Consider the following 25,854-nt stretch of genomic DNA (forward strand, 5'->3'; position numbering starts at 1 on the left):
CAACCAATTTAATACACTCTAGCCGGTAAAAAGGATCATTGGGAATAATTTAAAGGGGAGAAAGTTTTTGGGTGAACTGTCCCTTTAATGTTAGTGTCTATTTTTTCTTCTTCTAGATTTAAACACTTTTTTAAGCAAAAGCTTGACAAACGTATGTGAAATGTAGGCGCCAGCAACAAAATTGAGCAGTGAATTGAATATTCTTTTTTCAGATGCCAGACATTTTTTTTTAATACAGATACATACATAGAATACTTGTAAAATTATGGACTAGTGTTGCTTTCTAGGAGATGTAGTTCCCAAGCTCTTGGAATTTACTAAGCCCTTTCCTAAAAGAGGTTTGTTTTTAAAGAGGATTATATACTGAATAATTGTTACACAAAATGCATATTCCCCACCCAGAAAAACCCTATTTCTCCAACATAGGTGTGTCCGGTCCACGGTGTCATCCTTACTTGTGGGATATTCTCTTCCCCAACAGGAAATGGCAAAGAGCCCAGCAAAGCTGGTCACATGATCCCTCCTAGGCTCCGCCTACCCCAGTCATTCTCTTTGCCGTTGTACAGGCAACATCTCCACGGAGATGGCTTAGAGTTTTTTAGTGTTTAACTGTAGTTTTTATTATTCAATCAAGAGTTTGTTATTTTAAAATAGTGCTGGTATGTACTATTTACTCAGAAACAGAAAAGAGATGAAGATTTCTGTTTGTATGAGGAAAATGATTTTAGCAACCGTCACTAAAATCCACGGCTGTTCCACACAGGACTGTTGAGAGCAATTAACTTCAGTTGGGGGAACAGTGAGCAGTCTCTTGCTGCTTGAGGTATGACACATTCTAACAAGACGATGTAATGCTGGAAGCTGTCATTTTCCCTATGGGATCCGGTAAGCCATGTTTATTACGATCGTAAATAAGGGCTTCAAAAAGGGCTTATTAAGACTGTAGACTTTTTCTGGGCTAAATCGATTCATTATTAACACATATTTAGCCTTGAGGAATCATTTTATCTGGGTATTTTGATATAATAATATCGGCAGGCACTGTTTTAGACACCTTATTCTTTAGGGGCTTTCCCAAAGCATAGGCAGAGCCTCATTTTCGCGCCGGTGTTGCGCACTTGTTTTTGAGAGGCATGGCATGCAGTCGCATGTGAGAGGAGCTCTGATACTTAGAAAAGACTTTCTGAAGGCGTCATTTGGTATCGTATTCCCCTTGGGGCTTGGTTGGGTCTCAGCAAAGCAGATACCAGGGACTGTAAAGGGGTTAAAGTTCAAAACGGCTCCGGTTCCGTTATTTTAAGGGTTAAAGCTTCCAAATTTGGTGTGCAATACTTTTAAGGCTTTAAGACACTGTGGTGAAAATTTGGTGAATTTTGAACAATTCCTTCATGTTTTTTCGCAATTGCAGTAATAAAGTGTGTTCAGTTTAAAATTTAAAGTGACAGTAACGGTTTTATTTTAAAACGTTTTTTGTACTTTGTTATCAAGTTTATGCCTGTTTAACATGTCTGAACTACCAGATAGACTGTGTTCTGAATGTGGGGAAGCCAGAATTCCTATTCATTTAAATAAATGTGATTTATGTGACAATGACAATGATGCCCAAGATGATTCCTCAAGTGAGGGGAGTAAGCATGGTACTGCATCATTCCCTCCTTCGTCTACACGAGTCTTGCCCACTCAGGAGGCCCCTAGTACATCTAGCGCGCCAATACTCCTTACTATGCAACAATTAACGGCTGTAATGGATAATTCTGTCAAAAACATTTTAGCCAAAATGAACCCTTATCAGCGTAAGCGCGACTGCTCTGTTTTAGATACTGAAGAGCATGACGACGCTGATAATAATATTTCTGAAGGGCCCCTAACCCAGTCTGATGGGGCCAGGGAGGTTTTGTCTGAGGGAGAAATTACTGATTCAGGGAACATTTCTCAACAAGCTGAACCTGATGTGATTGCATTTAAATTTAAGTTGGAACATCTCCGCATTCTGCTTAAGGAGGTATTAACCACTCTGGATGATTGTGACAAGTTGGTCATCCCAGAGAAACTATGTAAAATGGACAAGTTCCTAGAAGTGCCGGGGCTCCCAGAAGCTTTTCCTATACCCAAGCGGGTGGCGGACATTGTTAATAAAGAATGGGAAAGGCCCGGTATTCCTTTCGTCCCTCCCCCCATATTTAAAAAATTGTTTCCTATGGTCGACCCCAGAAAGGACTTATGGCAGACAGTCCCCAAGGTCGAGGGAGCGGTTTCCACTTTAAACAAACGCACCACTATACCCATAGAGGATAGTTGTGCTTTCAAAGATCCTATGGATAAAAAATTAGAAGGTTTGCTTAAAAAGATGTTTGTTCAGCAGGGTTACCTTCTACAACCAATTTCATGCATTGTCCCTGTCGCTACAGCCGCATGTTTCTGGTTCGATGAGCTGATAAAGGCGGTCGATAGTGATTCTCCTCCTTATGAGGAGATTATGGACAGAATCAATGCTCTCAAATTGGCTAATTCTTTCACCCTAGACGCCACTTTGCAATTGGCTAGGTTAGCGGCTAAGAATTCTGGGTTTGCTATTGTGGCGCGCAGAGCGCTTTGGTTGAAATCTTGGTCGGCTGATGCGTCTTCCAAGAACAAGCTACTTAACATTCCTTTCAAGGGGAAAACGCTGTTTGGCCCTGACTTGAAAGAGATTATCTCTGATATCACTGGGGGTAAGGGCCACGCCCTTCCTCAGGATCGGCCTTTCAAGGCAAAAAATAAACCTAATTTTCGTCCCTTTCGTAGAAACGGACCAGCCCAAAGTGCTACGTCCTCTAAGCAAGAGGGTAATACTTCTCAAGCCAAGCCAGCTTGGAGACCAATGCAAGGCTGGAACAAGGGTAAGCAGGCCAAGAAACCTGCCACTGCTACCAAGACAGCATGAAATGTTGGCCCCCGATCCGGGACCGGATCTGGTGGGGGGCAGACTCTCTCTCTTCGCTCAGGCTTGGGCAAGAGATGTTCTGGATCCTTGGGCGCTAGAAATAGTCTCCCAAGGTTATCTTCTGGAATTCAAGGGACTTCCCCCAAGGGGGAGGTTCCACAGGTCTCAGTTGTCTTCAGACCACATAAAAAGACAGGCATTCTTACATTGTGTAGAAGACCTGTTAAAAATGGGAGTGATTCATCCTGTTCCATTAAGAGAACAAGGGATGGGGTTCTACTCCAATCTGTTCATAGTTCCCAAAAAAGAGGGAACGTTCAGACCAATCTTAGATCTCAAGATCTTAAACAAGTTTCTCAAGGTTCCATCGTTCAAGATGGAAACCATTCGAACTATTCTTCCTTCCATCCAGGAAGGTCAATTCATGACCACGGTGGTTTTAAAGGATGCGTATCTACATATTCCTATCCACAAGGAACATCATCGGTTCCTGAGGTTCGCATTCCTGGACAAACATTACCAGTTCGTGGCGCTTCCCTTCGGATTAGCCACTGCTCCAAGGATTTTCACAAAGGTACTAGGGTCCCTTCTAGCTGTGCTAAGACCAAGGGGCATTGCTGTAGTACCTTACTTGGACGACATTCTGATTCAAGCGTCGTCCCTTCCTCAAGCAAAGGCTCACACGGACATTGTCCTGGCCTTTCTCAGATCTCACGGATGGAAAGTGAACGTGGAAAAGAGTTCTCTATCTCCGTCAACAAGGGTTCCCTTCTTGGGAACAATAATAGACTCCTTAGAAATGAGGATTTTTCTGACAGAGGCCAGACAAACAAAACTTCTAGACTCTTGTCGGATACTTCATTCCGTTCCTCTTCCTTCCATAGCTCAGTGCATGGAAGTGATCGGGTTGATGGTAGCGGCAATGGACATAGTTCCTTTTGCGCGCATTCATCTAAGACCATTACAACTGTGCATGCTCAGTCAGTGGAATGGGGACTATACAGACTTGTCTCCGAAGATACAAGTAAATCAGAGGACCAGAGACTCACTCCGTTGGTGGCTGTCCCTGGACAACCTGTCACGAGGGATGACATTCCGCAGACCAGAGTGGGTCATTGTCACGACCGACGCCAGTCTGATGGGCTGGGGCGCGGTCTGGGGATCCCTGAAAGCTCAGGGTCTTTGGTCTCGGGAAGAATCTCTGTTACCGATAAATATTCTGGAACTGAGAGCGATATTCAATGCTCTCAAGGCTTGGCCTCAGCTAGCGAGGGCCGAGTTCATACGGTTTCAATCCGACAACATGACAACTGTTGCGTACATCAACCATCAGGGGGGAACAAGGAGTTCCCTGGCGATGGAAGAAGTGACCAAAATCATTCTATGGGCGGAGTCTCACTCCTGCCACCTGTCTGCTATCCACATCCCAGGAGTGGAAAATTGGGAAGCGGATTTTCTGAGTCGTCAGACATTGCATCCGGGGGAGTGGGAACTCCATCCGGAAATCTTTGCCCACGTCACTCAGCTGTGGGGCATTCCAGACATGGATCTGATGGCCTCTAGTCAGAACTTCAAAGTTCCTTGCTACGGGTCCAGATCCAGGGATCCCAAGGCGGCTCTAGTGGATGCACTAGTAGCACCTTGGACCTTCAAACTAGCTTATGTGTTCCCGCCGTTTCCTCTCATCCCCAGGCTGGTAGCCAGGATCAATCAGGAGAGGGCGTCGGTGATCTTGATAGCTCCTGCGTGGTCACGCAGGACTTGGTATGCAGATCTGGTGAATATGTCATCGGCTCCACCTTGGAGGCTACCTTTGAGACGAGACCTTCTTGTTCAGGGTCCGTTCGAACATCCGAATCTGGTTTCACTCCAGCTGACTGCTTGGAGATTGAACGCTTGATCTTATCGAAGCGAGGGTTCTCAGATTCTGTTATCGATACTCTTGTTCAGGCCAGAAAGCCTGTAACTAGAAAGATTTACCACAAAATTTGGAAAAAATATATCTGTTGGTGTGAATCTAAAGGATTCCCTTGGGACAAGGTTAAGATTCCTAGGATTCTATCCTTCCTTCAAGAAGGATTGGAAAAAGGATTATCTGCAAGTTCCCTGAAGGGACAGATTTCTGCCTTGTCTGTGTTACTTCACAAAAAGCTGGCCGCTGTGCCAGATGTTCAAGCCTTTGTTCAGGCTCTGGTTAGAATTAAGCCTGTTTACAAACCTTTGACTCCTCCTTGGAGTCTCAATTTAGTTCTTTCAGTTCTTCAGGGGGTTCCGTTTGAACCCTTGCATTCCGTTGATATTAAGTTATTATCTTGGAAAGTTTTGTTTTTAGTTGCAATTTCTTCTGCTAGAAGAGTTTCAGAATTATCTGCTCTGCAGTGTTCTCCTCCTTATCTGGTGTTCCATGCAGATAAGGTGGTTTTACGTACTAAACCTGGGTTTCTTCCAAAAGTTGTTTCTAACAAAAACATTAACCAGGAGATTATCGTACCTTCTCTGTGTCCGAAACCAGTTTCAAAGAAGGAACGTTTGTTGCACAATTTGGATGTTGTTCGCGCTCTAAAATTCTATTTAGATGCTACAAAGGATTTTCGACAAACATCTTCCTTGTTTGTTGTTTATTCCGGTAAAAGGAGAGGTCAAAAAGCAACTTCTACCTCTCTCTCTTTTTGGATTAAAAGCATCATCAGATTGGCTTACGAGACTGCCGGACGGCAGCCTCCCGAAAGAATCACAGCTCATTCCACTAGGGCTGTGGCTTCTACATGGGCCTTCAAGAACGAGGCTTCTGTTGATCAGATATGTAGGGCAGCGACTTGGTCTTCACTGCACACTTTTACCAAATTTTACAAGTTTGATACTTTTGCTTCTTCTGAGGCTATTTTTGGGAGAAAGGTTTTGCAAGCCGTGGTGCCTTCCATTTAGGTGACCTGATTTGCTCCCTCCCTTCATCCGTGTCCTAAAGCTTTGGTATTGGTTCCCACAAGTAAGGATGACGCCGTGGACCGGACACACCTATGTTGGAGAAAACAGAATTTATGTTTACCTGATAAATTACTTTCTCCAACGGTGTGTCCGGTCCACGGCCCGCCCTGGTTTTTTTAATCAGGTCTGATAATTTATTTTCTTTAACTACAGTCACCACGGTACCATATGGTTTCTCCTATGCAAATATTCCTCCTTAACGTCGGTCGAATGACTGGGGTAGGCGGAGCCTAGGAGGGATCATGTGACCAGCTTTGCTGGGCTCTTTGCCATTTCCTGTTGGGGAAGAGAATATCCCACAAGTAAGGATGACGCCGTGGACCGGACACACCGTTGGAGAAAGTAATTTATCAGGTAAACATAAATTCTGTTTCTGGTGTACTTCATTAAAGGGGCATGAAACCAAAAGTTTACTGTCATAATTCACATAGACGATACAATTTTCACATCCCTTTAAGAAATGTTACCTTTGTTTTTATCTTTCAGTGGCCCCTGTCATATGCCTTCCGTTCTTTGTGTAAACCAAGATTCCAATATGTGAACAAGGGATATACGTGCATGTTTGCTTATGTGCACTCACACATTTCATTAATCTTTGCACTGCACAATTTCATTACATTTACATACATATCAAAAAATAGACTCCATCTAATTTAACTCAACTTTTACATTTTAGTAAGTAGGGCTGGGGGCGGATTTTATTTAAAAGGCATCTACACATTGCATCTATTTTTATGGCACAGAGAAGCACTTCCTGACTCTTCTCTTCACACCTTGTGCATGAGAATGCATTGTCATAAAGATATCAGCCAGACAGGGAACTCATACATTGTTTAATTATGCATAATAAAAAACCCTAATTGTAATATACTTTCATTTTTCATTTTGCAACTAGTCATATAGTTTAATGATAAAACAAGAGGATCCTGCAGAATTCAGAAATCCGATTCTGTAACATGCTGCACTGTGATTGCTTGATCGGCACACAAGCTTTAGTGTATCTATTGCCAATTGGCTACAGCAAAAGATAAAATAAAAATACTCAACCTTTTCATGGGGTGTGTCTCTGGACTGAAACACATTGGCATTTATGCTACCAAAATGACAGTTTTAAATGCTTTTAAAATATTTACTTTATATGCAGATCTTCTGCATTGCCATATACAATACACACATATTAAATTACATTGATATCCCTTTAACTTTAACAAAAACAGTTTATTGTATCCTATCCTCAGGCAGCAGACTATAGGGGTCATAGCTGATACATTTATGAAGTAATATACCATATAGCCTTATTTAGGCTTTGATCATGAATAATATTTTTTAGCCTCTGAAATACCTGTCTCAGTATGTGCTGCAGCTGTGATCTCTGCTTGGTCATCTGTGACTGCTGCTGTTTCACCGCCTCCGATAAAACGTGGAGCATTAAGTGCTGACGGTCAGCATGAGCCTGTACAAGTAAATAAATAGTTAAATATATCTTTAAGGGAAGGAAATTAGTAATATTATTGTTTCTGCTGTGTTGTTCTATTGGCTCTACATTGCAAGAAGACTGCAAGGTAACACTAACAATTCAAAATGATTTTACCTCTGTTGTAAAAGTGATTTGGGTCTCAAATATCCATCTTTCCTCTTTAAAAGAAATCCTGTTGAATATGAGAAACTCTCCAGAAATCCAATAACAATAAGACAAGAGGAATATAAGATCACACTGTACTCGGGCAATGTTCTATTGTCTTTAACTAAACCAGTAGTGACCCTCCCAAATCTATACAAGATACTCCAATATTTCTCTTCCTTACTGGATAAAAGCTAATTTGGAAAAGTGTAATGCCAGATCATTGTCCTCACTGACCCATACTAAAAAACTGATTAAGATTAATTTTGATTTCTTCTGGGTTAAGGGATACTTAACATATTGCCAAGACTTCTTTTGACATATAAAATGCAATTATTTACCTCTTTTTTAAATCTATAAAAAGTAAGATACATTTTTGAAGGAAACATATAACTTTTTGTGGTATGGACGCCTCTTGACAATCAAAATTACTATTCTTCCACGGTTATTGTATTTATTCCGTGCCCCACCCATTGCTAAAATAAATAGAGATTAATGGGTTTTGAGGAACAACAAAAGGGCAAGAATTTGTTAGTCTATACTAACTAGACATATATATTTGTGAGGTGTAGGAGCACCCCATCTTAAAGATCATTACCAAGCAGCAAAGTTAGCACAAAGTTCTAAATCAAGACCTAGAAGAACACTTACCCAATTATACCTGGCACTTCAAACTGCTAGAAGTTGTGATAAATCTAACCTGATAATTAGATGGAAAAATGAGCTAGGCATTGAGCTTAAAGGGACAGTCTACACCAGAATTTTTATTGTTTTAAAAGATAGATAATCCCTTTATTACCCATTTCCCAGTTTTGCATAACCAACACAGTTATAATAATATACTTTTAACCTCTGTGATTATCTTGTATCTAAGCATCTGCAAACTGACCCTTTTTTCAGTTCTTTTGACAGACTTGCAGTCTAGCCAATCAGTGCCTGCTCCCAGATTACTTCACGTGCACGAGCACAGTGTTATCTATATGAAATATGTGAACTAACACCCTCTAGTGGTGAAAAACTGTTAAAATGCAATCTGAAAGAGGTGGGCTTCAAATTCTAAGAAATTAGCATATGAACTTCCTAGGTTAAGCTTTCAACTAAGAATACCAAGAGAACAAAGCAAAATTGGTGATAAAAGTAAATTGGAAAATTGCATGCTCTATCTGAATCATGAAAGTTTATTTTGGCCTAGACTGTCCCTTTAACATTAATAAGTGGGACAATATTCTCTATAACTCATGCAGAGAGCAACTCGGTGCAGATTTAAGGGAAATTCTATCAAAACCATTTTTAAGACCCAGGATACCCCCACAAAAAAAAATGTGGACTGACAAAGTGACAGACTTACTGACCCTAGAGGGACAAACAAGACTTTCCTCTTTTCTGGACATTAACTCTTACTTTGAAGACTCCATGCACTCCCTCTCAAACAGAAATGACGAAATAAAAGAAATCCGGTTGAGGGGGATTGTACTGATTTAAAGGACCAGTAAATACAGTAGATTTGCATAATCATTAAATGCCTGATAAATAAAACAATGCAATAGCACTGAACCTCAAATGAGTAGTAGATTTTTTTCTGACAAATTACAAAGTTAAGGCTATTTCCACTCCCCTTGTATCATGTGGCAGCCTTCAGCCAATCACAAATGCATATACGTTTATTCTGTGAACTCTTGCACATGCTCAATAGGAACTGGTGACTCAAAAAGTGTAAATATAAAAATACAATGCACATTTAATTAATGGAAGTAAATTGGAAAGTTGTTTAAAATTGCATTCTCTATCTGAATCATGAACATTTAATTTTGATTTGAGTGTCCCTTTTAAAGATAGCTTCAGTTTTTTATTTGCCAACTCACAATTTAGTTTAGCTCCCAGGGGGACAATTCTTATTAAATCACTAAATCACTTTGTGGTTAAACCTGATATATTAGTTAAAACCACCGGGACCTATATAAAATGAGACTGCATTTTACCTATGTGTATGTGTGTGTGTGTATATATATATATATATATATATTGTGGGATGGTGTGTTTGAGATGGTCCTGGTTGTATTAACGGTTGAGGTACTTTAGCTTGGTATTGCTGGTGAGTCAATAGCTCTAATGCTTTGAGTACTGGTAATTACCAACAGATCTGGTAGTTACATTGCATTGCTCCCCCCTACATCTCAGATCTTGTCTCCAGATACTCTCCCTCCCGTCTCCTTCACACCGCTCATGATCTCCTACACTCCTCCTCTCTTGTTACCTCACATTCCCGTCTACAAGATTTCTCCAGACTGGCTCCTATCTTATGGAACTCTCTGCCTCACTCCACAAGAATCTCCCCTAGTTTTAAAAGCTTCAAGTGCTCCTTGAAGACTCTACTATTCAGGGACGCTTACAACCTACACTAACCTTCCTATCTCCACTGCTATCCCCTAAAACCCCATTGCATGTAAGCCTATGAGCCCAGCTGTTTGTAGTTCACCTTAATAAGAGCCGACTACAACAGTGCAACTCTCGGCAGGACCCTCCCTCCCCATTTGATCCCTGTAATCGTTTTTATATACCACCTATGTTCATAGCGCTGGGGAACCTGTTGGCGCTCTACAAATACATGATGATGATGATGATGATTAATAATAAGCTAAAATAAATGTTGTTGGTAAATTAATTCAAAGATAAACTCATATATAGCAGGTTCTTATCTTGAGTGTCCGTTCAACCCAGTTTCAGTGTCTGAAATATTTCAGTTCAGTTTAGCATCCTTTATGATAATATAGAGATTAAAATAAAATAACGGATCCAGTGAGTTGGTCCCACTTAGAGCAGTTGCCTAGGGCTTGTAAAATCATGTCACAGAATATCATGGGCCCATTTTAAAAAAGTAGCTGATGGATGAGGTTCCCAACCAAGGAACTTATCTGTCTGCATTCGGGCTAACAAGGTGGAATCTGATCTTTACATTTATCATTGCACAATCAAATCCTTGTGCAGCCCATCTCCATCAGTCCAGAATGATAAAAGTCCACCAACCTCTGAGCAAGCCTGCGCTGCACGACCTCAGAAGCTACATCCACAGCTTCATAAGCAACGCCCCGCAGGCTTATCTAGTTTGGTGATCAAATCCAGGAAGGGTAAAAGTCACTAAAAGCGCTCTCTCCAGCCATTCCACTATTACCACTTCCTGTGCTGCTGTTTGCAACTGATTAAATAAAGAATGGAGCTATGAAAAGGCTATAGTGAATCAGCTGCATAGAATAACATAACAACTGATGATACTTAGTGAAATTTATTTATTAAAGTGAAAGTACATTTTGGCCTTCATTATTAATTACAGTCATTAATCTTTAATCCAGTATTACAGTCGCTAACTTTATTTTAATATATTCTTTTTAGTTTTGTGTAAAATGTAATTTGAAAAAGCGTACCCTTTTGTATACTTCCTCTGCTCCACCCGATCATTTCCTGCTTGATTTCCTATACACGTAAGAGCGGTCCCGCCCACTCTTACGTGTACATCCTTGCACGTTCATGTTAAGCGTCGTGTATTTTGCGCATGCGTAAAAAATTACCGGATAAGCATTTGGCAAATTGCGTCTCTGAAGATAATGCGCACGCGTGTCCCATGAACATGCTTAGATCGAGACTGAGAATTAAATGAGACACGCATGCGCATTATCAATTGTGGGCATAAAAGGAGTCACTTGGGATGCCAGTGGGGGACCAATGGAAATGAGAACGACGATATTCGTCATCACTACATACTTTTTTTTTTTATATATCCAGGCGGAGGAACGGCGGCATAGGATTGAGATTTAAAAGGTACATTAGGGTGAAATATAGTAAGGATTCAAAAAATTGATCAATTAAAGTTATACTGATTTTAACTCTTCTTTGCGATTCTGCATAGTGGTATATAAAAGTTTACTTTTCCTTTAACCTTTGTTTTAAACTCACAGCACATATCAGCAATGTACTGCAAAATACATTATTTAATATCATTTAAAGTGTCAGTAAACTTTAAAAATAATGTTATATAATTCTGCACATAGTGCAGAATTATATAACATTATATTAGCCAAACATTTATAAAACCTAATTTCCCCGATTAATTTTTTTAAAAAAAACGCTGTTTCACAGATCCGCTCTCTGCTGAGCGGGTCTGTTATATTTACTCAGCGCATCGGGCCAGCTGTATAGTCACAGCCCGGCCCGACCGCGCCATAAGACTAAGTGCAGCTCGCTCCTGTAACAGCAGAGCGGGTCTGTGAAACAGCGTTTTTTTTTTTAAATTAATAGGGGAAATTTATGTTTTATAAATGTTTGGCTTATATAACATTATTTTTAAGGTTTACTGTCCCTTTAATGCTGTTGTCTTGTTACAAAGTTTTGCAAATGTAGGTAGAAAACCCTTTATCCAAACTGCTTGGGACCAGAATAGTTTGGAATTTGGAATATTTGAATCTGTGAAATGGAACAGTTTGGAGAGGGGATGGGCCCAACTGTAAAAAAAACAATATCTTATATAATGTAGGCAATATTTATTATATGCAACCTAAATGTAGTGTTTTATCATTGTTATTACTTTTAGTATACACAGTATCCTCAGAAAGATAGTTTAGCACTTTAGCAGTTTTATATAAATATAGACTATTATTAACATTTAAAGGGACATAATACTCATATGCTAAATCACTTGAAACTGATGCAGTATAACTGTAAAATGCTGACAGGAAAATATCACCTGAGCATCTCTATGTTCTGTGTAAAAAGTTATACTCAGCTGCAGGTAAAAAAAAAAAAAATGAAGAAATGAACAGCAGCCAATCGGCATCAACAGTGCTGAGGTCATGAACTCTTTTAAATGTGATCTCATGAGATTTCATAGTAAGCTTCCTTAAACTGAATAGGGAAATAAGATGAGTGTTCACAAAGCTCACTCCCTTAGCTGTCCCGGGACAGACATACTGATTTGCAGCTTAGAAGTCCTTTACAATGGGATGTGGCTACTGAGATACTTTTGAGGTAAAATATCTTCCTTTTTTACATAGAGATGTTCAGGTAATATTTCCTAGTCAGCTTTTTACAGCTATGCTGCATCACTTTCAAGTGTTTCAACATTTGTGTATTATGGCCCTTTAAGAACACAAAAACTAAACCAAAGAGACTGACAGGGAAGATTGTGACTTACAGGCAGGGGAAATAGTAATTTTTGATCATTTTATTTTCAAAAAAATATTAATTAAAAAGTTTGCATTTCAGAATGTTTGTATTTTGGAATTCCAAATTTGGGGATTTGTACCTGTAATAACAATATGAGGTGTAATTCTCTGCAGTCTTTTTGTTCCTGGCCTTCTTTTCTGTCTGTGTAGAATGTTACAGGTCCAGGTACATTTCCCACTACTGTAGGGAGTGGAACAGGCTCACTTCTCGTAGTTATTAAACAGCAAAAAAAGGAAAATAATGTATAGTGCAAATTTAATTTTCCTTAATTAAACATTTTACATAGATGTAAAGTGGAAAGTGCTTAATTCCTACACTTAACACACATTTTGCATCCTACTTACAAAACTGTTAAAATGGAATATTACACAAATGAAAAAGGGTTTATAACAGTTCATAGGCTAAAAAAAAAGTCACATAAACTGAGCTAAAATAAGGTTTTTAAGGCATTTTGAAATGTAAAGGACTTTGTTCCCTTCTGTGTATGAAATAACCTTTGTTCTTTACACATAATCTTTAAATAGTCAGACAGATTAACATTTAAATGTAAATTTATACAATTAGAATGTTCATTGGTCTAAAATGAAAGTAAAATGTCTGCTGGCTGTTGTGAGACATGAGATATAATTATTCGCTCAAACTGCAAACTGATATATGTGAGCAGTATTACATCGCAGAGACTGTAACTCCTAAACATATCTCTCTATGATGGAGACCAGACTTAGAGGGAAACAGCATATTTGGAAACAATCTGTTGCATTTCTTGTAAATGGGCATAACATTAAAATGGAATTCAGCATAAAAGGTTTAATTATGGATAATACAATAAAAAGAATTAGCAGTTCATATCTTATTTATCTATTATTTGCCAGCTTTTACTGTAATTTAATTATAATATTGTAGGCTGGATTATGTTCTGTGGAATTCAGAACCCTGACACTCCAAGGTGCTACACAGTGATTGCTTGTTATGTGCAGAAGCTCATTTATAACTGTACCGGATTGGCCACAGCAAAGGAGATAAGGTAGACAACACCCTAGAGGCTTTCCAGGTGGTTTGACCTTGGAAGGCAAAATAGTTTGTATTGTACTAACAAAATGACTGTTATTTTTACACATGAAAAGAGTAAAGTTCCTTATATGCACTTTTTAAGACAAAATGAATGCTATAATGAACTATTTAACTGCAAGGCTGTTCTCATCTATTTGTCAGCTTTCCTTAATCTCTAAATAACCAGGTGTATTTTGCAATTGATTTGGTCTTTGACGTGCTGTATTTGTTATAGCCTCCCTGATTGCTTCAGGGGCTGTCGCAGCAGCGACTTGCAAAGCGATAGGGAGCCGGCTCCATGCATATTCACTAGATGGGGCATTGAGAAACTGTGTCTTTGTAAAGACCTGAAATGTGCACAAATCTTTAGACGCTTATACTTTAACTGTTACAAAAAACAAACAAGACTTGGGAATTATTATTTTGGATTACTTGAAATGTGGTAGACAATGTAGTATTGCAGCGTGTAAGTCCACTAGAATGCTTGTTGTATTGGTAGATGTATGTGCAGCAGTAATAGTAAGTGCCACTTTACAGATCATTGGTCAGGCTTAAAGTGAATGTAAATTTTGATGCTAAAGTGCCCGGTTTTAAAAAATTTGATTAAAAACAGGGGCACTTTAATTAATCAAAATTTACATTTCACTCCTGTTGTGAAAAAAACTTACCTTTTAATCTTCACAGCAGCTCCAGCTTCCTCCGGTTGTCGCAAAGCCATTTCTGATGTCAGAAATGATGGATCGGTCATCTTCCAATCAATTTTAGACTGAGGAAGAGGCTTTGCGACGGGCGGAGGAAGCTGGAGTTGCTGTGAAGATTAAAAGGTAAGTTTTTTTTCACAACAGGAGTGAAATGTAAATTTTGATGAATTAAAGTGCCGAATTTTTAAAAACCGGGCACTTTAGCATCAAAATTGACATTCACTTTAATAGCCTAAATAGTATAGCTTAGAGGAGAGAAGGGGAGAAAGGGATATGAAACCAAAACACTTTCTTTTGTGATTCAGACAGAGCAGACCATCTAAAAAATGTTTACAATTTAGTTCTATTATGTTTGCTTTGTTCCCATGATATTCTGTGCTGAAGAGATACCTAGGTAGGCATCTGGAGCTCTACATGGTAGGAAATAGTGCTGCCCTCTAGTGCTCTTGCAAATGGATAACATTCTTCCAAACTGCTGCCATATAGTGCTCCATAATTGGGCTGACTCCTAAGCATACATCCTTGCTTTTCAACAAACGATACTAAATGAACAAACAAAAAATTTATAATAGAAGTAAATTAGAAAGTTGTTTATAAACGCATGTTCTGTCTGAATCATGAAAGAAAATGTTTAGGTTTCATATCCCTTTAAGGGGCTTAACAAAGCTGAGGCTGTATTTATCGCAAAAGAGCAATTCCAGAACAAGAGGTTATGATCTCAAGTTGAAGGGTAGCAGGTTCAGGATTAATTAGTGGGAGCGCTTATTCATAGAATAGGTGGCAGATTCTTGAAATAAATTTCCATTAGAGATAGTAAGGACAAACACAAGAATTCCTGGGGTAAGCATAAGAATATCCTATGAACTACATAAGCTTTTAGGAACTTTTGTGTAGACTTGTTGGGCCTATGGTCTTATCTGCCGTCATAATCTATGTTTCTGTACACATCAACATTGTCTTTAAAGCCCTGGACCATGTGACATAATAATAATAATATTTACACCCCCATTTTTTTACCTGATATAGTTTAAAAATAGAGGCATTCTGTGTATTGCACATTTTAGGAATTCCTTCAACCAATGCTACCGACGGAATACCGTGCAATCACTGTCATAGACCATAATGGGAGTGGCCTCTCGGCTGCAAAGTTGCACTGAAAGGAACTAAGATTTGCAAGTGCAGAATAATTTAAGTACAAAGAAAATGCTGTATTTCTTGTTGTTTCGGTTAGCATGATTCTGTTATGTGTGTTTTATATTTACTGTAGGTTTTGGAATTGTAATCTCGCCTTTCTTTAAAGGTACAGAAAAGTGTTCTTTGTGATTACTTCTATATTTTGGGTTAGTCTTACCTTCAAAGCTGGAATTCCACCTTCTCTTTCTTGCACCCCATTCTCCAGGATGTGTAACCTCATGTGCAGCTCTGTGAACTCTCTCTGTAGCAAATGTAGCTCATTTTGTATGCTGTGAGACAGGTCTTGGACTTCACGTTCTTCATTCTGTGTGTAAGGAATGGGCAGATCACATGATATAAGATGGATAAGCAAAAATATCCTGTTATTTTCCACATCATTTACTGTCAATCAAACCAATTACCCCACCCCTCATGTGCTAATTGGCTTATTTCCTGCAAGGCTGCCCCTTTTAAATGTTGTTCTCTATAGAAAGATGTACTCCTGTCAATCAAAAAGACTTCTCTGTCTTATCATTTGCTGACTGGCTGTCTCTCCATTTCTAGACAGTACTGGGATGTTTAGAACTTGGATTCCAGGCGGCCTTATGACATTATAATTTGTTCTGTCAATCAAGCTGATTTCACCCACTCATTATACTCTGATTAGTCACTTCTCATTGTATGTAAACTGTAAGGGGATGTGGGAGCAACTGGCGGACTATAGGTCTATATGACCAGACCACTATAAGTCCTTCACTTAAGACCCTATAAAGATATTTCTCTGTTTAAAACAACAAACATGTTGTATTTTTTATATATGCTTAAAGAATTAATCAATGCATTACATAAACACAGAACCATAGAATTTGACGGTAGATAGGAACCAAAAAGGCCCACAAAGTCTACCCATATTACATGTTACTTTTTCCTTAGGATAGCCTTATGCATGTCCCAGGCATTATTGAATTCATTTACAGTCTTTGTGTTTACCACCTCAATTGGAAGTTTATTCCATGAATCCACCACATACCATATGCATACAAAATAAACGTTTTATAATTATCTGGAGTCATGTTTCTTATCTCCTTTGCTGTGGCCAAATGAGGGCTGATATAATTAATGATATTACATTATGAGGAATTTAACTTTGAGTTTATTCTCCCTATAATAACCTAAAATAAGTTAAATCTTTCTTTTGAGGATTAGAGTGTGCAGTGTTAGAAAGGTGTATATATAAAAACAGCAGTTTATAAAATAGCAGGCTACAATGCTATCCGTCTCAGAAAATAAAACATAGCAGTCTTGAAGTTCTGTAACTCAGTATTGCACAGAGAGCCGCACATGTGTATCCCAGTAAATATACCACATCTAGCTCCCCACCTGAAGCCTCTGCACCTCCCTGCGGATCTTCTCTTCCTCTCGTCTTGATCTGTCAGCTTCTCCCCTCAACTTCTGCAAACCCTTCTCCTGCTGTTCCTGTCTACCCATAACTCTTTGCAGCTTGTTCCTTGTTGATTGGTAGGTGCCAGCCAATGCTTGTCCCAGCTGCACTGTCCCATAGACCAGCACGCTTACCTCCTCCTCGTGCGCAGCCCTGTTCTCTTCCCCCGCCTGGGAGAAAGGTAACAGCAGGAGGAGCAAGAGTAGCTGCATGGGGAGAGGCAGACACGAGGGAGCCACAGCTTAGCAGCTGTTGGACTAAGTGACCTGCTGGATGCATTCCCTTTCCTAGTTAAAAAGGAGGGTGGTGTGAGGAGGGGATCTGATTATGTAATATGGAAGCACGATTACAACAGAGTGTAATAGGGTTGAAAGAGGACATAATAGACCTTTACAGAGTAGTTTCTGCATATTTTCCTATGTCTATTTAGTGTTATTGGCTGTACTGTTTAAATTGTTATTCTGTTTTATACATTATTTATCAAGCCTCCCTTACTTTGTCCTGCATTTGTCTTCTTTTCTTATTTCTAGTCATAGAGGACACTGCTATTCTAGGTCAACAACCCCCTCCCTCTTTTGTCTGCTGTTGCATTCAGGTAAACATAGGTGAACTTGAACTGAGGTTATACAGAGGTAACTCTGTCTGTCTTGTTCCTATTGGTTTACTCAGCTGTTTCCAATATTTGTTGGCTGCCAAAAGCCTGGGATTGCCAAGTGCAGTGTCATTAAAGGGACCAGAAGGTAAAAAATCTTCTGTATAATAAATTTAGAAATGTATTTAATATTATAGAAAATAAATATACCCAGTACAAACAAGTTCCTCAGATACAGATATAGGAGCCAATTATCAACTGCAATGTCTCCTAGAGTGACTTTTTTGGCTGATCTAGTTGTGCCCAAGCATGAGAGTTGATTTTTAACCCTTTATGGACACAGCTTTCTGTTTGCTCAATTGTTTTATGATGGAAAAATTCCGTCATATGTCCTTAAGAGGTTAAATACATTTTAAATGGTCCAGGCTACACCTGTGAAAACACATTTTCCACCCTCCCCCCACAACAAAATTAAATACCCTGCCATTACTGCTTCTGAAGTAAATGTTCTAGTGATGTGTTAAAGGGACAGTCAACACCAGAATTGTCTATATGAAACACATGAACTAATGCCCTCTAGTGGTCAAAATGCATTCAGATTAGAGGCAGTCTTCAAGGTCTAATAAATTCACATATGAACCTAGGTTTAGCTTTTAACTAAGAATACCAAAAGAACAAAACAAAATTGGTGATGAAAGTAAATTGGGAAGTTGTTTAAAATTGCATTCCCTATTTAAATCATGAAAGTTTTTTGGACTTGACTGTCCCTTTAAGCAGTTATAGATAACTATTTTATCAATAATAAAAGAGAAAATAGATTTCCGTTATCACATCAAATTCTTGACTGTTAATATGATTTATTATAATAGCAATAATAGTTAGTGTCTGCATGATATACCCTACCAAAGTAGTGGTTTTGCACAACATAGCAAACCAGTGGGGGCTCAGCATAATGAATCAAGCAATGGTGACAATATGTAAAACACATGAACCTGGAGACAGGATTATCTCTCTTCTTTCTCTTGTTAAGTGTATCCAGTCCACGGATCATCCATTACTTGTGGGATAGTCTCCTTCCCAACAGGAAGTTGCAAGAGGATCACCCACAGCAGAGCTGCTATATAGCTCCTCCCCTCACTGCCATATCCAGTCATTCTCTTGCAACTCTCAACTAAGATGGAGGTCGTAAGAGGACTGTGGTGTTTTATACTTAGTTTATTTCTTCAATCAAAAGTTCGTTATTTTTAAATGGTACCGGAGTGTACTGTTTATCTCAGGCAGTATTTAGAAGAAGAATCTGCCTGCGTTTTCTATGATCTTAGCAGAAGTAACTAAGATCCTTTGCTGTTCTCACATATTCTGAGGAGTGAGGTAACTTCAGAGGGGGGAATAGCGTGCAGGTTTTCCTGCAATAAGGTATGTGCAGTTAAAATATTTTTCTAGGGATGGAATTTGCTAGAAAATGCTGCTGATACCGAAGTAATGTAAGTAAAGCCTTAAATGCAGTGATAGCGACTGGTATCAGGCTTATTAATAGAGATACATACTCTTATAAAAGTGTATTTTAAAACGTTTGCTGGCATGTTTAATCGTTTTTTACATATGTTTGGTGATAAAACTTATTGGGTCCTATTTTTTTCCACATGGCTGGCTTGAATTTTGCCTAGAAACAGTTCCCTGAGGCTTCCCACTGTTGTAATATGAGTGGGAGGGGCCTATTTTGGCGTTTTTTTGCACAGCAAAAATTGCAGACACAGACATCCAGCTTCTTCCTGCATGATCCAGGACTTCTCTGAAGGGCTCAAAAGGCTTCAAAAGTCGTATTGAGGGAGGTAAAAAGCCACAGTAGAGCTGTGGCAGTTGTGACTGTTTAAAAAACGTTTTTGTCATTTGTTATTCCATTTTTGGTATTAAGGGGTTAATCATCCATTTGCAAGTGGGTGCAATACTCTGCTAACTTATTACATGCACTGTAAAAATTTCGTTAGTGTAACTGCATTTTTTCAGTTATTTCAAAATTTGGGAAAATTTGTGTTTCTTAAAGGGATTGTAACAACAGATGCCAGCCTTCTAGGTTGGGGCGCAGTCTGGAACTCCCTGAAGGCTCAGGGATCGTGGACTCAGGAGGAGAAACTCCTCCCAATAAATATTCTGAAGTTAAGAGCAATATTCAATGCTCTTCTAGCTTGGCCTCAGTTAGCAACACTGAGGTTCATCAGATTTCAGTCGGACAACATCACGACTGTGGCTTACATCAACCATCAAGGGGGAACCAGGAGTTCCCTAGCGATGTTAGAAGTCTCAAAGATAATTCGCTGGGTAGAGTCTCACTCTTGCCACCTGTCAGCGATCCACATCCCAGGCGTAGAGAACTGGGAGGCGGATTTTCTAAGTCGTCAGACTTTTCATCCGGGGGAGTGGGAACTCCATCCGGAGGTGTTTGCTCAACTGGTCCATCGTTGGGGCAAACCAGAACTGGATCTCATGGCGTCTCGCCAGAACGCCAAGGTTCCTTGTTACAGATCCAGGTCCAGGGACCCGGGAGCAACGCTGATAGATGCTCTAGCAGCTCCTTGGTTCTTCAACCTGGCCTATGTGTTTCCACCGTTTCCTCTGCTCCCTTGACTGATTGCCAAAATCAAACAGGAGAGAGCATTGGTGATTCTGATAGCGCCTGCGTGGCCACGCAGGACCTGCTATGCAGACCTAGTGGACATGTCATCTCTTCCACCATGGACTCTGCCTCTGAGGCAGGACCTTCTAATACAAGGTCCTTTCAATCATCCAAATCTACTTTCTCTGAGACTGACTGCATGGAGATTGAACGCTTGATTCTATCAAGGCGTGGCTTCTCCGAATCAGTCATTGATACCTTAATACAGGCTCGGAAGCCTGTCACCTGGAAAATCTACCATAAGATATGGCGTAAATATCTTTATTGGTGTGAATCCAAGAGTTACTCTTGGAGTAAGGTTAGGATTCCTAGGATATTGTCCTTTCTCCAAGAGGTTTTGGACAAAGGCTTATCAGCCAGTTCTTTAAAAGGACAGATCTCTGCTCTGTCTATTCTTTTGCACAAGCGTCTGGCAGAAGTTCCAGACATCCAGGCATTTTGTCAGGCTTTGGTTAGGATTAAGCCTGTGTTTAAAACTGTTGCTCCCCCGTGGAGCTTAAACTTGGTTCTTAAAGTTCTTCAGGGAGTTCCGTTTGAACCCCTTCATTCCATTGATATTAAACTTTTATCTTGGAAAGTTCTGTTTTTGATGGCTATTTCCTCGGCTCGAAGAGTCTCTGAGTTATCTGCCTTACATTGTGATTCTCCTTATCTGATTTTTCATTCAGACAAGGTAGTTCTGCGTACCAAACCTGGGTTTTTACCTAAGGTGGTTTCTAACAGGAATATCAATCAAGAGATTGTTGTTCCATCATTGTGTCCTAATCCTTCTTCAAAGAAGGAACGTCTTTTGCATAATCTGGACGTAGTCCGTGCCTTGAAGTTTTACTTACAGGCTGCTAAAGATTTTCGTCAAACATCTGCCCTGTTTACTCTGGACAGAGGAGAGGTCAAAAAGCTTCGGCAACCTCTCTCTCCTTTTGGCTTCGGAGCATAATACGCTTAGCCTATGAGACTGCTGGACAGCAGCCTCCTGAAAGGATTACAGCTCATTCTACTAGAGCTGTGGCTTCCACCTGGGCCTTTAAAAATGAGGCCTCTGTTGAACAGATTTGCAAGGCTGCGACTTGGTCTTCGCTTCACACCTTTTCAAAATTTTACAAATTTGACACTTTTGCTTCTTCGGAGGCTGTTTTTGGGAGAAAGATTCTACAGGCAGTGGTTCCTTCCGTTTAAGTTCCTGCCTTGTCCCTCCCATCATCCGTGTACTTTAGCTTTGGTATTGGTATCCCACAAGTAATGGATGATCCGTGGACTGGATACACTTAACAAGAGAAAACATAATTTATGCTTACCTGATAAATTTATTTCTCTTGTAGTGTATCCAGTCCACGGCCCTCCCTGTCCTTTTAAGGCAGGTCTAAATTTTAATTAAACTACAGTCACCACTGCACCCTATGGTTTCTCCTTTCTCGTCTTGTTTCGGTCGAATGACTGGATATGGCAGCTCTGCTGTGGGTGATCCTCTTGCAACTTCCTGTTGGGAAGGAGAATATCCCACAAGTAATGGATGATCCGTGGACTGGATACACTACAAGAGAAATAAATTTATCAGGTAAGCATAAATTATGTTTTTTCACCATTATTCTTAGACAGATAATAGCATGTCTAACAGTAAAATGTATCAAGCTGCAGAGAACCTGTCCAGCTGCAGTCACCACTTGGCAAAGTTTAAGACGGCAGAAGAGCTCTGTTTTTTCAATCCTGCCTGCTGATCTTAGACAACCAATTGCGTGAGAGCAGGTCCTGTCAATCACCCCAAAAAAGAGTTTAAGGTGATTTATCTCTGCCACCTAGGATAAAAAGCAGAGACTGCTTGTTGTGGTTGTAGACTTACTCTTGCAAGTCTGAGCTGCAAGTACTCAAAGCTACAAATCAGGGTGGATTTGATTTCAATCAAATTGATTTAATCACAATTTAAAACACTAGTCAGTAAGACTGATTTAAATCGATTTAAATCATGGTTTCATTTTTAGAATAATAAGTTTTTAAATTGTTTTTCCAGTTACATCAGCCCATTATTGACTTGGTTATATATCAGTAGATATGCACATATAGTTCATTGAAATGAATTAAATTATTTGGAGGTGAACTATCTCAAGTTTAATTGGTTAATCATTCATATTTGATCTACTTTTCACCTGTACTTTATTGGAAGGAAAAATAATGATTACATTAATAATAATTGACATAGTTTTTAACTAAAACAATAAAATTATTTTTAATGCCTGCCCCTCCCTCCTCAAACTAAGGTCCTTGTGCAGATGTTTTCCACTCCAATCTTCTATTCAGTGAGCTTATTGAAACGTAGTATGGGTTGATTCTGTGTACATATATTTGAAGGGGAGCAATGATATTAAAGGGACAGTAAAGTCAAAATTAAACTTTCTCTTACATGTTGTATCCAGTCAACGAATTCATCCTTACTTGTGGGATAATCTCAATCCCTACAGGAAGTGGCAAAGAGAGCACACAGCAAAGCTGTCCATATAGCTCCCCTCAGACTCCCCCCCCCCCAGTCATTCTCTTTGCCGCTCTAACAAGTAGCATCTCAACGGGAGGGTAAAGAGTACGTGGTGTTAGATTTGTAGTTTTTTATTTCTTCAATCAAGAGTTTGTTATTTTAAAATAGTGCCGGTTTGTACTATTTACTCTGAGGCAGAAAGTGATGAAGATTTCTGCTGAGAGGAAAAAGATTTTAGCATGTTGTAACTAAAATCCATTGCTGTTCCCACGCAGGACTGTTGAGTACCGGAGAACTTCAGTTGGGGGGAACAGTTTGCAGGCTTAAACTGCTTAAGGTATGCTCAGTCATTTTTTTCTAACAAGACCTGGTAATGCTAAAAGACTGATAGAAATCCCCATGTGGGAAGGTAAGCCATTTTCTAAGACGCAGTATAGAAGGATGGCTTCTGTGAAGGGCTTAAATACTGGTAGACACTGTGATGGGCTAAATTGATTACTTTATTAGTGTAATCTTACATTTATCAAGTATTTTTAGACGTTGGAACACTTTAGGGAGTTTTTATTACGCCTGGCATATTGTACGACACCTAATCTGACTCAGGAAGGCCCCATAACTCCGTAATGAAGAGGGAGGGGGCCTCATTTTCGCGCCTCAGTTGCGCAGTTGTTTTGCAAGGCAGCTTCACGTGTAGAGTCCTGAGAGTACAGGAGGACTTCAGGGAGGCTTATTTTCTTCTGCAAATAGCCCAAAAGGAAGGTAGGGCCACAGCAAAGACTGTGGCCCCGTGCTGTAGTGTGTTAAACTGGTAGTTTACTTAAATTTGCTCCGGTTTGGGCAATAAGGGGTTAATTGATTTGAATATTTGTGTGCAATCATTTCAAAGCATTGGGATCATGTGGTGAAAATTTGATAAAGATCGGATGTTTTTTGGTGATTTGGTAAAAAAGTGTGTGCTTTTTATTATTTAAAGACACAGTAACGTTTTTTCAAAAAGTGACTTTTACTGTATTGTAGTGCTGTCTAAGTCTGTCAAACATGTCTGAGCCTTCAGATAGACCTTGTTCTTTATGTTTAAAAGCCATGGCGGTACCCCCATTGCATTTGTGACACTTAAAAATGTAGCCCAAGATAATTCTTTAAAGGAAGGTAATGAGGACAGTCCTTCTTCCTCTCCCCATGTGTCGACACCAGTTACGCCCGCGCAAGCGATGCCTAGTACCTCTAGCGCATTGGCCCCTATTACTTTACAAAAATTAGCAGCTGTAATGGATAATTCCCTTGCAGCATTTTTATCCAAACTGCCAGTTTTTCCAAGAAAGCGCGATAGCTCAGTTTTAAATACAGAGGATGAGCAATCAGAAGCTTTGGATGATTTATCTGTAGTACCCTCACAACACTCAGAGGTAGCAGTGAGGGACGGTCTGTCTGAGGGAGAAATTTCTGACACAGGAAAAGTTTCTCAGCGGGCAGAGTCAGATTCCTTAGCGTTTAAATTTAAGCTGGAACACCTCCGCGTCCTGCTTAAGGAGGTTTTAGCTACGCTGGATGATTGTGACCCCATGGTGGTCCCAGAAAAACTGTGTAAAATGGACAGGTTTTTAGAGGTCCCTGTATACACTGAGGCATTTCCGATCCCAAAGATGGTGGCAGATATTGTGACTAGGGAGTGGGAGAGACCAGGTGTACCCTTTGTTCCCCCCCCCCCTATCTTTAAGAAAATGTTCCCCATAAACGACCCCAGGCGGGACGCGTGGCAGACGGTCCCTAAGGTAGAGGGAGCTGTTTCAACACTTGCTAAGCGTACAACTATACCAATAGAGGACAGTTGTGCTTTCAAAGATCCTATGGATAAAAAATTGGAAGGATTGCTGAAGAAAATATTTGTTCAGCAAGGTTTTCTTCTTCAACCAGTTGCCTGCATTATTCCGGTAACTACTGCAGCAGCATTTTGGTTTGAGGCTCTGGAGGAGTCGCTCCAGAGGGAGACTTCATACGACGAGGTCATGGATAGAATTCATGCTCTAAAGCTGGCTAATTCTTTTATCACTGATGGCGCTTTGCAATTAGCTAAGTTAGCGGGGAAAAACTCCGGTTTTGCCATCATGGCGCAAAGAGCGCTTTGGCTCAAATCGTGGTCGGCGGATGTGTCGTCCAAAACGAAACTGTTAAATATTCCCTTCAAAGGGAAAACCCTGTTTGGCCCAGAGCTGAAAGAAATTATTTCGGATATCACTGGGGGAAAGGGTCATGCCCTTCCACAAGATAGGCCATTTAAGGCCAAAAACAAGGCTAATTTTCGCTCCTTTCGCAACTTCAGGAGCGGACCTGCTGCAACCTCTGCTGCCGCAAAGCAGGATAACGCTTCACAGCCCAAAGCAACCTGGAAACCCTTGCAGGGCTGGAATAAGGGTAAACAGGCCAAGAAGCCTGCTCCTGCTACCAAGACAGCATGAAGGGGTAGCCCCCGATCCGGGACCGGATCTAGTAAGGGGCAGACTTTCTCTCTTTGCTCAGGCTTGGGCAAGAGATGTTCCAGATCCCTGGGCATTAGAGATAGTTGCTCAGGGGTACCTTCTAGAATTCAAGGATTCTCCCCCAAGGGGAAGGTTCCACATTTCTCTTTTGTCTTCAGACCAAACAAAGAAACAGGCGTTCTTACGCTGTGTAGAAGATCTACTAAAAATGGGAGTGATACACCCAGTTCCAATTGCAGAACAAGGACTGGGCTTTTACTCAAACCTGTTCGTAGTTCCCAAAAAGGAAGGAACTTTCAGGCCAATCCTAGATCTAAAAATTTTAAACAAATTCCTCAGAGTTCCGTCTTTCAATATGGAAACCATTCGGACAATCTTGCCGATGATCCAGGAAGGTCAATATATGACTACCGTGGATCTAAAGGATGCGTATCTACATATCCCTATCCACAAAGATCACCATCAGTTCCTAAGGTTCGCCTTTCTGGACAAACATTACCAGTTCGTGGCCCTTCCTTTCGGGTTGGCCACGGCTCCCA

The 25,854-nt window shown here is 40.1% G+C and overlaps 2 protein-coding genes across 3 annotated transcripts in view; one reads left to right on the forward strand and one right to left on the reverse strand.

Moving 5' to 3' along the window:
• Positions 1-17,358, reverse strand: part of LOC128663515 (golgin subfamily A member 6-like protein 22) — a 274,060-nt gene extending 256,702 nt beyond the window's left edge. For both annotated transcript variants that reach the window (XM_053717878.1, XM_053717879.1), the window contains exons 1-3: positions 17,048-17,358; positions 15,846-15,992; positions 7,251-7,361 (exon numbers count right to left, since the gene is read on the reverse strand). In XM_053717878.1, the coding sequence (XP_053573853.1) occupies positions 7,251-7,361; positions 15,846-15,992; positions 17,048-17,320 (531 nt within the window). In that variant the 5' untranslated portion in view covers positions 17,321-17,358. The remainder of the gene's footprint in view (positions 1-7,250; positions 7,362-15,845; positions 15,993-17,047) is intronic.
• DOCK6 (dedicator of cytokinesis 6) overlaps positions 1-25,854 on the forward strand; it is a 360,578-nt gene that overhangs the window by 152,808 nt on the left and 181,916 nt on the right.

The sequence above is a fragment of the Bombina bombina genome, chromosome 6 (genome assembly GCF_027579735.1).
Source record: "Bombina bombina isolate aBomBom1 chromosome 6, aBomBom1.pri, whole genome shotgun sequence".
Classification (NCBI taxonomy): Eukaryota; Metazoa; Chordata; class Amphibia; order Anura; family Bombinatoridae; genus Bombina; species Bombina bombina.